Source organism: Oratosquilla oratoria, chromosome 24 (genome assembly GCF_046742065.1).
Source record: "Oratosquilla oratoria isolate Oo_2021 chromosome 24, ASM4674206v1, whole genome shotgun sequence".
NCBI lineage: Eukaryota > Metazoa > Arthropoda > Malacostraca > Stomatopoda > Squillidae > Oratosquilla > Oratosquilla oratoria.
The window spans coordinates 19,509,462-19,527,250 of NC_134800.1; the positions used below are offsets into that span (position 1 = coordinate 19,509,462).

General features: G+C 40.4%; 1 protein-coding gene across 14 annotated transcripts in view; it reads left to right on the forward strand.

Annotated features, from left to right (window-relative positions):
- Positions 1-16,551, forward strand: part of msn (serine/threonine-protein kinase msn) — a 258,964-nt gene extending 242,413 nt beyond the window's left edge. For 10 of the 14 annotated variants that reach the window (XM_076207790.1, XM_076207792.1, XM_076207797.1 and 7 more), the window contains 7 exons: positions 4,349-4,568; positions 10,644-10,855; positions 11,529-11,702; positions 12,772-12,921; positions 13,988-14,098; positions 14,310-14,498; positions 14,982-16,551. In XM_076207790.1, the coding sequence (XP_076063905.1) occupies positions 4,349-4,568; positions 10,644-10,855; positions 11,529-11,702; positions 12,772-12,921; positions 13,988-14,098; positions 14,310-14,498; positions 14,982-15,065 (1,140 nt within the window). In that variant the 3' untranslated portion in view covers positions 15,066-16,551. Of the gene's footprint in view, positions 1-4,348; positions 4,569-9,316; positions 10,611-10,643; positions 10,856-11,528; positions 11,703-12,771; positions 12,922-13,987; positions 14,099-14,309; positions 14,499-14,981 lie in introns of those variants that run through there. The other 4 variants (XM_076207795.1, XM_076207803.1, XM_076207791.1 and 1 more) reach the window with 3 other exon arrangements.
- Positions 16,552-17,789: the final 1,238 nt, after the last annotated feature.

Below are 17,789 nucleotides of genomic sequence, written 5' to 3' on the forward strand. Positions count from 1 at the left end.
CACTTTTTCTACCTGTGGTAATCCTTGTTTTATAGAAATTAAAGATAAACCACATGTGGGAAGAAAATAGTAGACATCTATTTGGTAGTCATAAAGATTTGTTTTTCAATGGTTTAACCTTTTTAGTCATTTGAGACTGCTGTAATGAAGTTATTAAGTAGAGTAATCAAGAATTATGATGAAGTTAGATATAAGAGAACATATATATGAGAGAGATTCACTAAGGATGAACTGGCAGTATTGGTGAGAAAGTGATGAAATGCAGTCTATGCTTGGTTCAAATGAGAGGGAGTGTAAGGGATGTGAAGGTTGCCTCTGTCACCTCACTGTGCAAGAAATGGCAGTTTTGGATGAAAGTGTTGTGTCATTTCATATGCAGGGATTCACAGCCAAGCTCATGTTAATTAGCTTAGCTTTACTGCAGCAGAAGTAAGAGCTTATGCTTCTGAAGATGTGGAGCACATATTCTGTGTATATGGATTATGAAACTGTTTCATTAACAAGCGACAGCATGCACAACTGTATGTATATGAATATTTGAAGTAGAAAAGAAAATGAGTAAATCAAATAGAATTTCAGTAAAATAGTAAAACTACTTAATACAATTAGTGATGTCCCCAGGATAGTGCAAGAAGGAGTGTGTGATTATTTATTTTTGAGAATATATTACAAGTATTGGAGGGATTGAGAACAGTTATGATCCCTTTAGTTCTCCCAAAAACTTTGAGCCGGTGACATGAAACGGTCCCACACTAATGCAACACTGACAGCAGTTCAAAGTTTCTTCCCAGAGAGATCTGTAGGAAGTTCTGAGGACTGTTACAGCCACTATGGTGCTGTGGGTTTTCCACTTATTGAAAATGAAGGCAACACTTGATTGATTGAATATCTTAACACCTTCAGTCCAAGTACTTCCCCCGGGCAGTGGATGGGATCCAGGGATGACCCATCATCAGTGAAGAACTAAGATGAGAAGGAGGAAAGGGTGGTGGATGGGAGTGGAATGGGTGGGAGTGGGGTTGTGCCTTTTGACATAACTAACTCCTTTGTAATGGGGAAAAAAGCCCTTAGTATATAGATAGAAAAACATTACGACATTGTAAACAAAGAAATCCATGGATCATATTGAAAACTAACAAATGAGGGGAGATTTAGCCCAAATGTAGGCATAAGAGATTAGGATAAACAATTGTTATAAGTCTTATGGTAATTTGTGTACAGGATGACCACGGAACGGTGGGCAGGGGACAGGGATCCCCCTTCGTTCACAAGGAGCTAAGATGAAAGGGACAACAAATAGGTGTGGGATAGGTGAAGGGTGGGTGTATGCCTTGTTACAGAAATTGACTAAGTTATGGATGAGACTAAGAGATTGTTGCCTTTAGTTTCACTGACTGGAAACATATGGCTCCACATTAGCTAGCAAAGGCCTTCAGATCATTTCAGCTCTGGGAGGAAAGTTTTACTTCATCTTATTACATATTATAGGACTCCCCCCTCCCTCTCTTTCTTTCTTTATCTCCCTCTCTCTCTCTCTCTCTCTCTCTCTCTCTCTCTCTCTCTCTCTCTCTCTCTCTCTCTCTCTCTCTCTCTCTCTCTCTCTCTCTCTCTCTCTCTCTCTCTCTCTCTCTCTCTCTCTCTCTCTCTCTCTCTCTCTCTCTCTCTCTCTCTCTCTCTCTCTCTCTCTCTCTCAGATATTTAAATATATATAATTCCTTCATTAGATATTGCTATGATTTTTTTTGTATAAATGTACCAGATATATGTCCTCATTTCCTTGTTGATTGATCCTAAATTTCTTGAGGACATATGTACAATGTATGTGAGCCTTCACTACACAAAACTTGACACAACCAGCATGTGATGGGATGATCTAGTAAATGTACAGGGTTTGCATGACAGGGGTGAGTACCTGAGGATTGGGGGGAAGCATGTGTAGCACCACTGAGCACTAAAGCAAAGCAAGATGATCATCCAAGGTCTAAGGGGGACGAAAAGGATTAAGTTTGATGTGAAACATGTTTGTACTGTGTGAAAGATGTGGTAGAGGTGGGAATAGACTGATATATATGTGTATAATCAACATGCATCATGGCATGCACGTGTGTAAAGATAACTTAGTCTAATATCTTATTTTGATTTTTGTTTAACCCTTTTTCCATAGAGAGCATACCACAGAAATGAGAAAGTACCTATAATAGAAAGAAAAGTGACACATTGTGTGTGTGTGTTTGTGTGTGTATATATATATATATATATATATATATATATATATATATATATATATACATATATATATATATATATATATATATATATACATATATTGCAATAGTTGGGTTGCAAGTCCCCTTTTAGGTAGATTTAATTAAACTCTGGGGGGTTGGCAGTGGGGAGTGGTTATATGTAAATAATATTTTGATGCAGCCAAATGGATTTCTCCCTGTCATCTCTTTTTCTGCATGAGGGGACAGAGAGGGCGAGGGTAGCTGATAAAATGAAGTGGCCTTGCTGAAGATGTACTGTGTCTTTTTACGTTGTTTCTGACCCAGGGCAGTGGGCGGGATACAAGAGATGACTTGCTATTCACAAAGCTAAGAGGAGAAGGAGGAAAAGGTGGGGGATGGGAGTGGGTATATACCTTTTGACTTGGCTACCTGCCTTGTAAGGGGGAAAAAGCCCTTAGTATATAGATAGATAGATGGATAATTTCTTGAGTGGATGAGAGGATAGGGACATCATGTAATGAAGCAGTGTGGGTAAACCAGGTTTGGCTGTTAGGCTTTGCTGCGGAGGTGATGTGTCTTGCTACATTGCATCTGACCAAGCATTAGACAGAGGACTGGGATGACCCTTCATCCACAGTTAGCTAAGATAGAAGGTGCAACAAAGGGGTGCAAGATAGGTGAAGGGGGGAATGTATGAATTTAATAGACCACTCACCTTTTAGAGGGGAAAGGACTTGTGTGTGTTGTTTATGTGTATATGTATTTACCTAATTGGAATATACAGGAAAGGAGCAGTGCTTGTGAATGTGTACAAGAGAGCTTAGACTAGCTTATTGTGAGTATAGATAATGAGAGTTGTGCCAACCACACTACCATGTGCCACCATTCTGGAGTCGGCTTGGCACAAAAGTAAAGAAGTCAGACTGTGGGATTTTAAGAAAACTTTCCACATAGATATGTTAATTTGCAGAACAAAGTAGAGGAAGAAGTAATTTAGGTGGACAACATAAATGAATTTAAGGCAGATTCTAATGAATGAAGATATAGAAATAGGACCTTAAGAGTATAGCTCAAACCCTGTATATTACAATTATGCAATTAGGTAAATACAATGTCTACAGAAAAATGTGATTATATCGTATGTTGTATAGATTGAATGATGGAATATGTCATGTATTCATGTGGATGCACACAAATGTTCATGTACATTCATACACATGTTTTTCATATATACATTACACATTTATTTTGTATATGTGATACCACTTTGTGACTGTTGAATCTTGTTTGTGGTGAACCTGTGGTGACACTGTGGTTTTGTTTTGCATGCTGACTAACTGTTGATTGTCATGCTGAGCCACTAACCACCGTTGCCACCATCGTACCACTACTAACATGTGAGTATCCTTGCCCATAGCTTCATCTTTTTATGACTCGGCACAAAGGCAACTCTGGGTGTGCACCAACTTTTCCCTTCTCTTAATGAGTTTGTCTAAATTTTGAATGTCATGGAATGAATAGTACAAAGTAACAGTAATTATAGATTCTTTACTTCTCCCTTTCATCATTAGTTCACCAAAAACTTGGTCTTGTTTTATGTTAGAATTTTGTGCCTCTAACTAGTATATGTTATTTGGTGTTGATGTAGCAAACACTATATGATTAGTTATTCATATATTTAAAATGAGCCCTTCTTGAAGGGTGTAAAAAGGAAAACAAAATCAGCTGTCATTACTTCCCAGGATCATGTTTTCTTGTTATATATTTTTTTTCCACTAAGATACTATAATTTCTCTTTGGATTGTTGATCTTAGCCATCTGCTGTAGATCTTAGCCATTGGGATTGTGAATAGTTGTAGCCCATTGATGCCTTGCTTTTAACCCAGTTGTATGAAATTAGTCCTTTTGTTTTATGTAGTGAGATTATAACACAGTAATCTATTTTGCTTGGCTGCATGTTTCTTAACAACTGCACAGCCACTTCATCAAGACAGCCCGCTTGTTTGTGTGTCAGTGTGTAATTTTAAAAGTGTGTGTGTTTTTTTTTGTGTGTGTATACAGATATGCACACTAATGGCCTAACCAATAATTTGTGTTTCCCCCCGTGGCAATTGTTTCAGTACCGTCAGGCGGTGGGTAAAGGTACACCTCCTCATCTGCAGAACAAGCAGCATTCCTTCCTCGCCTATGGCTTCGGAGCAGGCGGATCAGGCCCTGCACGTCGCGACTCCCAGGTCACCATCAATGTGGCTCCCACCTCGCATGAGGTCAATGACACACCAGAAATTCGCAAATATAAGAAACGGTTCAACTCAGAAATCCTATGTGCGTCATTATGGGGTAAGTTCAGATATATTTTAGATTTGGTTTGGTTCCAAAATATTTTGGAAAAAAAAAATATTATTTTAATTTTTTTTGGAAGATATATGCTTCCAAAACATTGTCACTGAGTGTGGGATTATAATTTTTTTCTTCAAATAAAGCATAATTTTTTTCTTCAAATTCCAACCTAGTGATATATGAGAGCTTTAGTTGTGTAATTACTTAACCCCCTTTTATTTTCATCATTATTATTTCTGCCTTTACATTTTTCATTGGTGATTATGACATAGCATCATGTGCTGGATAGCATCTCTTCTTATACAAAACGGATCAAAGTTCAAATTCAAGACAACCATTGTTACCATAGGAGAATGAGCACATAGGGCAAAGGTGATGACTTTAGTTGGACTTGAGTGCCTCTTGGTATAATCAAAGCTAGGACAGTACCCCTCACAGAGGAATTTGTAGCGTGGAATTTAATGAACCATGCCCTTGGTTCAGCTTTGCCAGTGGCAGGGTTCGAACCACCATCCCCTCAACCTTTGCTGCAAGTAATGATGCCCTAACTCGCTCAGCCAGCAAGCTTCCTTATGATTGTAAGAGACCAATAAAGGGTGACGAAGTCAAAGCATCATATACCCACACTACACCTATCCCACACTTACCCAAAAATCCATTCATTGCCCCTCCCCTCTTAGTTCCTTGTGGGTGAAGAGTCATCTCTGTCCCCTGACATACTGTTCAAGTTAGAAGTAATATAGCAACATACAGCTTCTTCTCAGCAGGACCTGACAGTTGAAGCTGGTTAATCCTTATTTCTTCATTACATAGCAGCTTCCCTTCCCCCCCTCATTTAACTTGAGAAAAAATACAAAGCAAGTAAGAAGAAATCCCTTTAGGTTGTGCCATTAAAGGTTGTGCCATTTCTTCATCCACTTACAATGACTCTACTCACACCAGTCTTTTGTCATCTCCCTTCCTTGCTTGCTCTTATGTCCATTGCCTCCTTCACCCCATTCAGTAACCTCATTCTTAGTCTTCCCTACAAGTTCCCTCAACCCCTGTTTTCCACACTATTTTTGCTAGTCTTTCTTCACTCATTATTTCCATGTACCCACACTGTCCCAGTGGAACAAACAGCATGTAACTACATGTGCTGGTCCTGCAAGATGAACAGCAAAGATGCCCATTTTCAAAACCTGACAATCCCCTCACCTTCATCAGAAAAGTCCTTGAGGGGCTGACACTTGGTCTCAGGACTAAGCCCAGTGAGGCAATAATTATTATTAATAACCATTCCAGCTCTCTTTGATCCACTCTGTTAACCAGCTCTCTTTCCACTCCTACTTTCACCTCCCCTTTTGGTGGTTTAAAGAGTGTAAACCACTTTTGGTGGTTTAAAGAGTGTAATGAGAAATAGACATTTGGGAATGGATGCGAAGAGGAGACTGTATGAAGGAGTGATTGTGCCAACAGCACTGTATGGGGCAGAAACGTGGAACATAAGAGAAGAAGAGAGAAGGAGTTTGAATGTGTTTGAGATGAGGTGTCTGAGAAGTATGGTGGGGGTTACTAGGCTAGATAGAGTGAGAAATGAGGAGGTGAGGAGGAGAACAGGGGTGAAAAAGGATTTGGGAGAGAGGGTTGATGAAAGAATATTAGGATGGTTTGGACACATGGAAAGAATGAGTGAAGAAAGACTAGTAAAAGAGGTATGGAAGGCAGATGTGGAGGGAGTGAACATGAGGGGACGTCCTAGGATGAGGTGGATGGATGGGGTGAAGGGGGCTTTGGGGAAGAGGGGAATGTCTGTTGAGGAAGGAAGGGAGAGGACGGAAGACAGAGGTGAGTGGAGAATGGTTGTATATGGATGATGTTGTGACTGCATGAGGAGGAATGGGCGGGGGGTGGGGGGGGTGGGGGTAGTATGTGTGAGTAAATTTTGACGCAGCCCGAAGGGATTTCTCCCCGTCCTCTCCTTATATGCAAAGGGGGACGGAGAGGGGGGGTCGCCGATTAAATGAAGCGGCCTTGCTGTGGATGTACTGTGTCTTGCGACACTGCTTCTGACCCAGGGCGGTGGGCAGGGTTCAGGGATGACCCGTCATCCAGGAGGTGCTCAGATGAGAGGAAGGGTGGGAGGGGTGTGGAGTGTATTTAGGGATGAAATGGGTGGGAGTGTTTTTATGCCTTTCCCTTTGTGGCTATCTCCCTTGGAAGGGGGAAAAAGCCTTGGTATATGTATGTATGTATGTATGTACTTTCACCTCCCCATTTCTCACTCTATCCAGTCTCATAACTTCCATATTTCTTAAAGACATCATCTCAAACAAACATAGGGCCTTTCTGTCAAATTCCAAGTCTACTCTATACACTACCATGGGCATAATCACTCCCTTGTATAATCTTTGTGTTCATCCCTAGATATCCATTTCTTATACTGAGATGGATGGGTGGGGCATTGGGAAAAAGGGGAATGTCTGTTGAGGAAGGAAGGGAGAAGATAGAAGATAGGGGTGAGTGGAGAATGGTTGTGTATGGATGATGCTGTGATGTATGAAAGGGAGTGGGTGGGGGATGGGGGTGAGGGAGTATGTGTGAATGATATTTTGATGCAGCTTGAAGGGATTTCTCCTCATCTTTTCTTTGCATGAGAAGATGGGAGAGGGGGGTTGCCAATTAAATGAAGCAGCCTTGCTGTGGATGTGCTGTGTCTTGCTACATTATTTCTGTCCTATGTCAGTGGATGATATGCAGGGATGACCAGTCATCCAGGAGGAGCCAAGATAAGAGGAAGTGAGGGGTGATGAAAGGGAATGGACTATGTGGTGATGAAATGGGTAGGAGTGGATTTATGCCTTTGACTTTGGCTACCTCCCCTGTAAGGGAGAAGAAACCATTGGTATATGTATAATGCTTTTTATTTCACCCAGACATTTACTTGTTTCCCAAACATAATAATTTACCATGATCTCCACACTTCCATTCCCTGCCACATGTGACCCCAAATGCTTAAGCTCCACTCCCTCTGTCCTCTCACCCTTTAATCTTGCCTCCAACTCACCACCATCCTCACTTCACCTCTTGTACATCTCATCACCTCACTTATGCCAACATTTACCTTTGGCTTCCAATTTTCATATATATATATATATATATATATATATATGTATATATATATATATATATATATATATATATATATATATATATATATATATATATGTATGTATATATATATGTATACCCACCCACACCAAGGGCTTCTTCCCCCATATAAGAGAGGTAGCCAAGTCAAAAGTACACAGTATGTCCCCTGATGCAACCTGAGAGGATTTCTGTCTTCTCAGTTTTCCATATGAGGGGGCAGAGAGGCGGAGGGTCACCAGTTAAGTGAAGTGGCCTTGATATGGGTGTGCTGTGTCTTGCTGCATTGCTTCTGACCTGGGTTGTGGGCAGGAGACAGGGATGAGCCTTCATCCATGAGAAGCTAAGAGGGGAGGGAAACAAGGGAGGTGGATGGGAGTGGGTGTGTTCCTTTGACTTCTCACATACCTTCCCCAAATTCTATCACCACCTGTATTGGTCTATTCTCTGACTATGAACAGTCATCTGCAAACAACACTTCCTTCCAGTGTGAAGTATTAAAACAAAAAGGGATGTGGGAGGCAGAAGTGGATGGAGTGAACCTGAGAGGTAGACCCAGAATGAGATGGGTGGTGTGAAGGGGAATGTCTGTTGAGCAGGGAAGGGAGAGGGCAAGAGTGATTGTGAATGGAATATAAATTGATGTGGCCCAAAGGGATTTCTCCTCCTCTTCTATTTTTTTTGCTTGAGGGGATGAGGAGGAAGTGTTGTCATGTAAAGGAACCGGCTGGCCCTGCTGTGGATGTACTGTGTCTTACTGCATTATTTCTGACTCAGGCAGTGGGCAGGGGACAGGGATGTCCCTTCATCCACAAGCATTGAAGATAAAAGGGATAAGGGTGATGGGACTAGGATGGGTGGGGGTGGGTGCATGCCTTGGCTGGGTACCTCTCGTATAAGGGAGAAGAACCCTATCGGTATACCAGTATATGTAGATGGGAGACCCAGCCATCCATCACTCATGAGTAATTTTATGATCTGGATATCAGTCCACCATTACTTCCCCAAGAGATCCATGGGACAACCTGAGGACTTTTACTACATACATACATATACCAAGGCTTTTTCCCCCTTTCAAGGGAGGTAGCCAAAAAGAAAAAGGCATAAAATCATTCTCACCCATTCCATCCCTAAATACACTCCCCTCCCCTGGCTGCTGTAAAACTGTAGGTTTTCACTTAGTGAAATTTATAGCACCTTTTTTATTTATTTATTTATTCATTCATTCATTTATTATTATTTATTTTATTCTATTTTATTTATTTATCTTTTTTTTTTTTTTTGAAGGGGGGGTTATGCCAGGTGATTTTTGACATGCACCTGAGGGGCAGAGCCCAGCATGAGCCAGTTCAGGCTAGGGTCTAGTCCTCAGCTGTATGAACTGTAAAAAGCATTGCTGTTTTGAAAAAGTTGAAGGTTTCACCTGTGCACAGTTTTGTTAGGCAATAGGGACAGCATTCAGGTGAGTATAAAAGTATATTACAGTATGTCATTGCTATTTTGTCTTCTGAGTATTACCTTCCTGAGTATTACCTTCCTTATCTGGGTTAATAGACTCTTTTTGGAAGTGTTGTGTACAGAAATTGGTACAAGGTTATAACATTTACTCATCCTTCCAGGTGCTGGCATATATTCTCAGTGTGATTTCATGTTCCATGGCACAATAGAGAAAGGGAAGGATATATTCTTACTCTTAGGCTATTGTTCACATCTGTGGTTTCTTCTTCTTTTATGTATCTTCTTGTATTCTCCTGATACATCCATTTTTCAGAGCTGAAACTTGCAAAGTTCTGCAACATGACAAAAGCCCAATACCACAAGATCTCTCCCGCTTTTGTCACAGCTCCCACCCTAGTCAATAGATGTCTAATTTGCTGATGCTCTCTTGGGATCTAGCATGTAGTTGTCATACCTGCCTCAATACTTTGGGCTTAAACAACCATGGAAAAAGTCTGTGCCCTGTCTCTGTTGCCTTTTTTCCAAATTATCAAGCTTTTGGAGTTTTAAAGTGGGGTTCATATGAGCAATGTATTGGCACCAAATTCCTGTTTTCTCAGCAGGAAATGGGAACGTAAGGCTGAAACATTGCTCATGTGAACTGTACTTAAGGGGTATGGATATACAGTTCTGTATGGACATAATTGTTGTCTCCTTATTTATATAGTCAACTTCACTGATTGCTTTAGAAAACCTTGAAGATCTGTGCTAAAGGAGGTCAGAAAAGAGAACAGACTTTCTTCAGTGATTGTATGAGTTTAATCATAGAAATTGTATGTTATTCAATGTTATACACAATTAAAAACAAAATGGCGGGTTGAGTTCAGCTCTGTCTTCAGTGTCCATCTATAAGAATCTACTTAAGACCTTGCAAACTACAAAACTGGGAGTCCATTCTCTGCATGCATCTTGTTGACCTCAATGTTTTATGTCTTAACTGACTTATGGAAGTCCTCATTTCCTTAGCAGGGACTTAAAAGTCTTTTAGGAGAGATGATGGCTGAGCAGAAGCTTGCAAGATGACATTATGCTGCCCTTTTCAGCATTAAACATGCATTGCTTCATGCATACTTTTCAGCCATAAGTCCATTGAGGGTAATACCATCCTTGATGTGTCAAATAATATTTGTAGTTAAGGTAGATTTGTTTGTGATATGGGTCAGGCGACAAGCGTATTTGTGTGGTTACTACTGAATTTTTTTTTTTCTCTAACTTTTTATAATATTTTCATAAATCATTCTTATTGCATAATCTGTGAGTATTGATTGTTTCCCTTAAATAAAATCACCTGCCTACAGCCAGAATAGAGTATGTAATCAACTGCAGCAGCGAAGATTTCATTGAGATGCTGATTAAAACTTGGTGGCAGCCAGCCAGAATATAATGTATACATATAAATGCAATTAAGGCATTCAGAGAATTAATGTATTCCTTTTATTTCCATTTCAGGTGTGAACTTGCTCATAGGAACAGAGACTGGCCTTATGCTCCTGGATCGGTCAGGAGTGGGCAAAGTCTACCAACTTATTTCACGCCGGCGCTTCCAGCAGATGGAAGTTTTGTCTGACCAGAATATTCTTGTTACTATATCAGGCAAGAAGAACCGTGTGCGTGTCTATTATCTCTCATGGCTCAAATCTAAAATTCTGCGAACAGATGCAGTAAGTTTTATTTGTGTTTATTTGTTGCCTATGAATAGGTGATGAGGAGAGTGGGGGTGAAAAGGGAGTTGGGAGATAGGTTTGATGAAAGAGTATTGGGATGGTTTGGACACACGGAAAGGATGAGTGAAGAAAGATTAGTAAAATAGGTGTGGAAGGCAGAGGTGGAGGGAGTGAACATGAGGGGGCAACCAAGGATGAGATGGATGGATGGGGTAAAAGGGGCATTGGGAAAGAGAGGAATGTCTGTTGAGGAAGGAAGGGAGAAGATAGAGGTGAATGGAGCATTGTTGTTTATGGATGATGCTGTCATACATGGAAGGATGGGGGGTGAGGGAGTATGTGTGAATGATAGTTTGATGCAGCTGTGGAAGAGTTGTGCCTTGCTGCAATTCTTTTGACCCAGTGTGGTGAGGGATAGGTGGTTAAATGGATTGTATTAATTGATGATGTATGTGCTCTGACTCACTTAAAACAGGGAAAGTGCATTTGGGTGTAACTCACTCTTTCATTAGGTATATGGTCAGACACCCTAGTAACAACCAGTGCTTATTGAGGATATAGAATGTAATAAATTTAATGAGAGGTGTACCCCAGTTTGGAACAGATATATAGACTTCACTGCAAATTAGTGGTAATGCATTTGATAATAAGTATTTTATTCCTTTTGCAGCAGCAGCAGGTAGAACGCAGAAATGGTTGGATCAATGTTGGTGATCTACATGGGGCTGTGCACTTCAAGATTGTAAAGTATGAGCGTATCAAGTTCTTAGTCATAGCTCTCAGGGACTCTATTGAGATCTATGCCTGGGCACCTAAACCTTACCACAAGTTCATGGCCTTCAAGGTGAGTGTTCATTTAGACAAATGAAAAGTGTATCAAAGTTTCCTCAATATGGTATTTTTAGTCTAATGTGAAAGGGTTAAAACAAGTACACCTTAGCTCTTGCTTGTGTAAAGAATTGGTTGGCCTTGATACACAGTTTAGCCATCAGTAGGGAACCTTTTTGAGTATGGGTTTTGTTTCACACAAGAAAATCAAACTGTAACAGCCAGAGCAAAACTTCAGATATTGGTGTAGTTAAGAAAGAATTAGTGCTGAATTTCATTGAACAAATTATATGCAAAATATTGGTATACATACACAAACAAAGGCCTTCATCCTTCTTATGAGGATGGTAACTTATTCAGAGCATACTTTTGGGCCTGACTACATGGGAGAAAAATACAAAAAGGAGTGGTCGTTAGTCCCCATGTTTCACTCCATTTAGTCACTGCAGTGGAACACCATGCCAGTGATCTTGTTCTCTAGTACAGGGTATAAAATCAGTATGAAATTTCAAATTGCCAGCCGTAAAGCTTAGTTTGTGGGGTGAACATACTTGAGAAAGGATTGATAATTGTTGCTTTGAAAATCCTCAGCTCCACAGCTGGTGGCAACAATACCCAGGTCCTCTCTCAGATCTCTGTAGGAAGAAACTTTGGACTGTTGTCCATGTTCTATTGATATAGGATCGTTTCTATGTTACTGGCTGAAAGTAGTAGGAGAAGGGGAGTACCTAGTAGTCAACTCTCCTGTGAAAAGATGTTAGAAATACAGTTGAATTTTAGATAGATCGAACCTAGTCTGGAGACCGAGTATCAGTTTCTCAGGGCTGAACCTCCTAACAGAGGTGAGGGGGTTGACAGGTTTTGAAAATGGTCAATTTTGATGCCCATCATACAAGACCACCACAAGCATGTACACATCATTGGTTCCAGGGAGAGAACAGTTGTCTTTATTAGTTATATGAAATTAGGTGTCAATATGTAAATGTTTGTGTAATTCTTGTGTTGGTGTCATAGATGAGTTGAGAAATGAACATAGAAATATTTATGTCTTTGATTGTCTGATCTTCACTGGCTGACCTTTGCAGAGTTTTGGGGAGTTAGCGCAGCGTCCTTGCCTGGTAGACTTGACCGTGGAGGAGGGGTCACGCCTTAAGGTCATTTATGGCTCAAACCAAGGATTCCATGCAGTAGATGTTGATTCAGGACAAGTCTATGATATCTACGTACCTAAACATGTAAGTACACTTTTGAGGAGCCTGTAAGCATATCTGTTCCACAGCATCCACACAAATTTTCTATCCTGCACTTATTACCCATGTCACTCTCTTTATGCATAACAGCCCAACTATTGTTTTCCTGCATGGAGTATTGACTGCATGCTTTATGCAGTTTATATTTTAGGGACTTTGTGACATCTCTACAGGCCAAGTCATTCAGCATCCTTTTACAAATGGGAGACAATCTCCACTCAATAAAGAAGGCTGACTGCTTTTAATTTATACTAACTATCCATTCTGTTGCATTCCTTCATCAAGTCTATGACAACACCTCTTCCAAGTGATACTTTCCCCCAGGATAAAAGCAATGTCTATTGCTGATAAAATATCAGTACAGCATGTATATTGTTTTAATTAGTTCCTCAGATACCCTTTGCATTTCTATACTGCTCTCAGGGCTACCTCTTATCTCTTTCTCTCACTCAGTGGCCTATCTCTTCCTTTCTCCTCTTCTTTCAATTTAATTCTCACTCAGACAACTAATGAAGCCTTTCAAGAAAGACCACCAAACTCAATACTACAACAACAACAACCCCCAGATATATGTTTCATAAAGAAAACCCCTCACACCAAACAAGAATCACACTAGCACAACTGCATTCTGGACACTGCCCCTCATTAAAACAATATCAACATAGAATAGGCCTGACTACAGACCCAAATGTAACCACCTCACATAAGACACGGAACACCTCACACTGGGCCACACACTGGCAATACACAAATGACTACACAATATCTCTTTTCTTAGTGATTTATGATCATGACCAGAGGCTTTTCTCAGATTCTTGGAGGCTGTGGGTCTTTTGCAAGAGAGATAAGGGGCAACAGATTGATTTTATCTTTAACTTTCCACCTGACTCATTTCCTCCCTAAGCAGTCATGTATCAACCTTGTCCCTTCCACACTTTTCATTTTTTACTTTTTTTTTTAAGCAGTTCAAAGATAGAGGTTGAATAATGTCAATATACAGTATATATAAGGAATAGTTTTTCTCATGAAAATGTATATTTTTTACTTCCAGATCCAAGCCCAGATTACACCTCACACAATTGTGACGTTACCAAATAGCAATGGCCTCCAACTCTTAATATGTTATGACAATGAAGGGGTTTATGTAAACACGTATGGGAAGGTAATTTGACAAAGTTTCTTGTTCATATCTCAAAATAGTTGGTGTTGTTATTATTATATATTTACTTGTTTATTTATTTGTCTTGGCTGGCTACCTCCCTTATAAGAGGAAGAATTCTTTTGGTGTATAGATTGATTGAATGATTGTTTTTATTTATTTATGTTATTTTTTCATTGCAGTCCCCTGACCTTTCTTTATCATTTCTTTTCAGGTTACTAAGAATATGATGTTACAGTGGGGGGAAATGCCAACTTCTGTAGCGTACATTGGCACAGGCCAAATCATGGGTTGGGGCAACAAGGCAATTGAGATCCGATCAGTGGAAACAGGACATCTAGATGGAGTGTTTATGCACAAGAAGGCTCAAAAACTCAAATTCCTATGTGAACGCAATGACAAAGTAAGTGATATATACTTCATCACATTTGAATGTTTGAACAGTGTTGAACTGGATGACCTTCCCTCCCCAAACCCAGAACACATCAGAGCACTTGTTTACATAGGTAGAATAGTAATAATAGCACAACACCAGAAGTACAGCTTAGTCTTCAGAGTCACAAACATACTTCTAAAAGACAGGATAATGCCTGACACAGAACAAGATGTCAACATACCCTACTCAGGACTGCAACTTTTGATGGAACTATTGATAGGTTTTGAAGATAGGTGGTTGGGAGATGATTTTCACTGAAATCTGTCATGCAGGACAATCATCCTGCAGCTTTAATAGAGCATTATAATAGGAAAAGATGTTTGCTCATTTCATGTCAGAAATTTTTTGTTCTGTGTTTTGATTAGACTGATAAATTCCATTATTTGTTGTCATTGCTTTTGTGTTTAGTTGCCAAGAAGTATTTATATAATGTTCTGTTTATTTGTGCAGGTGTTCTTCTCTTCGGCTAAGGGTGGCTCTTCGTGCCAAATCTACTTCATGACCCTGAACAAGCCAGGCATGGCTAACTGGTAGAGTCAGTTGGAGCTGTAAGCTCCTTGGCTGCAAGACAGAAGCCATGTGGACTTTGTGTCTGGCTGCTCAAGGAAACCCCATCAGTGTTGTGTATGCTGTGGTGTGGTGTATGCACCACAAAAATCATCACTGCACTGATCATGCAAGACACTATATCCCATGTTGAAGCGGACCTGCCTCAAGGGACCTAGGCCCATGGCTGTGATGGTCTCAGCCCTAAAGCCCAAGTGCATTTCAAGAGGATTTGACCATGCCAAGGAGAGCTGCAAAAGTGGTTAGCGTGCATGTAGATAAGCTAGTAAGGCGGTTGCCGATGCCATCAGCTTTTGTAGTGAAGGGGAGGTCGCCTATCATGGGCCGGGCTGCCGGACTGACGGGCAAAGCAAAGGCACAAGCGGGACAGAGTGACTAGCAGGCGTAGCCCAGCGCAGCAGAGTTATTTTAGTCCCCCATTGTAGTTTGTTCCCACTTCATTCCATGAGAGTGTCGTCGAGTGAAGCCAAGGCAAAGAGCACGGGGGGCCATGCCTCCGGGTGAGCCAGCAAGCCAAAGTTGAAGGTATTAGTTACTAGTGAAGCCAGCGTGGAGAAGGTGCTGTGTTGCACCTTGGCTGCGTTGGCACCCCCCACAGCCCCAGTGTGTGCATGTCAGCTTTGTGAACTTGTATGACCTGGCACCAGTCCTGCTCCATACAAGCACACAAACTGTGTGCATCTACTGCCACTTGGACCTTTGATAAAGTTTTGCCTTGCTCAGGTGCATTGCAGCTCGTGTTTTTTTTATTTTTATATATATTTTTTGTATTAGTTTTTTTACTTTTCTTTATTTTCCAACAGCACCGGTAGCTCAGTCCTGTGCATTACAGTCAGAAGCTGCACTTTGCCATATAATTGCAAGGCAATTCTTTGAAGGTTTAAAGAACTGAAGTAACACCATCTTTTCATAACTTCTGACATAGTTTCGGTAATGAGGCAAAACCCCTGAATGAATGAATGAATTTTCCTAACTTTATATTGTTGCAATATTTTATATATGTTTGCTGCGTTTTGTGTTCCCATTGGTTGGAGAAGTGTATGGATGGTCACAGCCAGGTGTACGAAAGTGGTGGGCAGCAGAAGAGGGGCATCAAGGTTGGCAATGGCCTTCGGTCTTACCAGGTTCAGTCTCTGCTGCTGCTTCTGCTTCTGACTTTGCGCCTGCTGCCAAGCCAAGCAGCAGCAGATGCAATGTGATCCTTGATTTTCTGTGTAGGAGAGCACAAGTGCATTTACTTTAGGGTTCTTTGTACATGATATTAGCCAACATCTTCAATTCTTCAATTTGCAATACTCTTAGTTCATTTTGTTTAATGATGTGTAAATATATATATATATAATCCTCATTATTTGTATAAGATTATACAGATCAAAAGGCATTCATTTTTTATGTAGAGTGATAGCCATCAGTTATGACATGCATATGACTCAAATAAATCAACCTTTCAAGTTATATTCTTTTATTTAACAGAATTTTAGAATTTGTGTATTAGGTGAAGACCTACTTAAATTCCACCCTGACATTTACTCTGTTTATTCTGGTACAAGAAAACTAAACTATCACCATATTCTATGATACATCACAAAAGACAAAATGCAGCATAAAAGTGGACTCAACACTTATACACATGTGTACCTTTCTTCGACAAAGAAATTGGTCAGACTCTACAGTAGAAATATTAAAACATACCTCTACATACCATTCACCACATCAATATCATAAAGTTACACACCCTAACTCAATAACTTAAGTCACATACTGGCAAGTGACCTGAATGTACATCACTCCATATAACTATCCACACAAACAGCTGCTGACCCAATAGGAAAAAAAATTGAGACCAACTCCCCAAGCTAGACATACTGAATTCCAGCAAAATGAAACTGAAAAGGAAAGGTAAGTTGGAATTTGGGAATATGATATGTAGGGGGTCACATATACCAAGAAGGCATGGGAAGGAAAGTGGCATTGTTAATAATTTATAAGAGGCAAGTACATGGTGGAGTGGAAAGAGGTGTTATCAAGGATAATGTGGGGAAAGGTAAGATTGGGGTGGGAGATATGTGCATTTGTGAGTGCATGTGGCCCAAGTAATGAGAAAATCAAGGAGGAAGGAAAAGCTCTCTGGAGTAATTTAAATGAATGTGTGGAGAGTTTTGACAGAAATGTGAATGCGGTGCTGTTGGAGGGTGTTAAGGAGATGAGCTGGTAAATAGAATATGAGAGGCAAACACTATGCAAGATTTTAAGGAAAACCTCGATGCTGACAGATACAAAGATGGGTCACCACGAGCATAGCTCCTTTCCCGTATAATACAACTAGGTAAATACATGTAGAAGGGAATGGAGGAATGGTGGTGGAGATGAATTATAGAGTAAGGGAAGTGTCTTGGGTGGGTTTGAGAAATGTCATGAAAAATAGGTATTTGGTGATGAACAAAATATCAATAGACAGTAGTGGTGGAGAGATGGCTGGCAGATCAAAGAATGCTAGGATAGTTTGGGCATAGAGGGAATGGCGTGAGAAAAGCAGAGGCGGATGGAAGGAACTTGAAGGGAAGACCAATAATGAGTTGGATGAATGGGGCATTGGATGCAAGAAATCTGTCAAGCAAGGAAAGGGTAAGTGCAAAAGGTAGATGAGAGTGGAAAGTGCCTTTAAGTGTAATGGACCAGTAGGAGTGAACC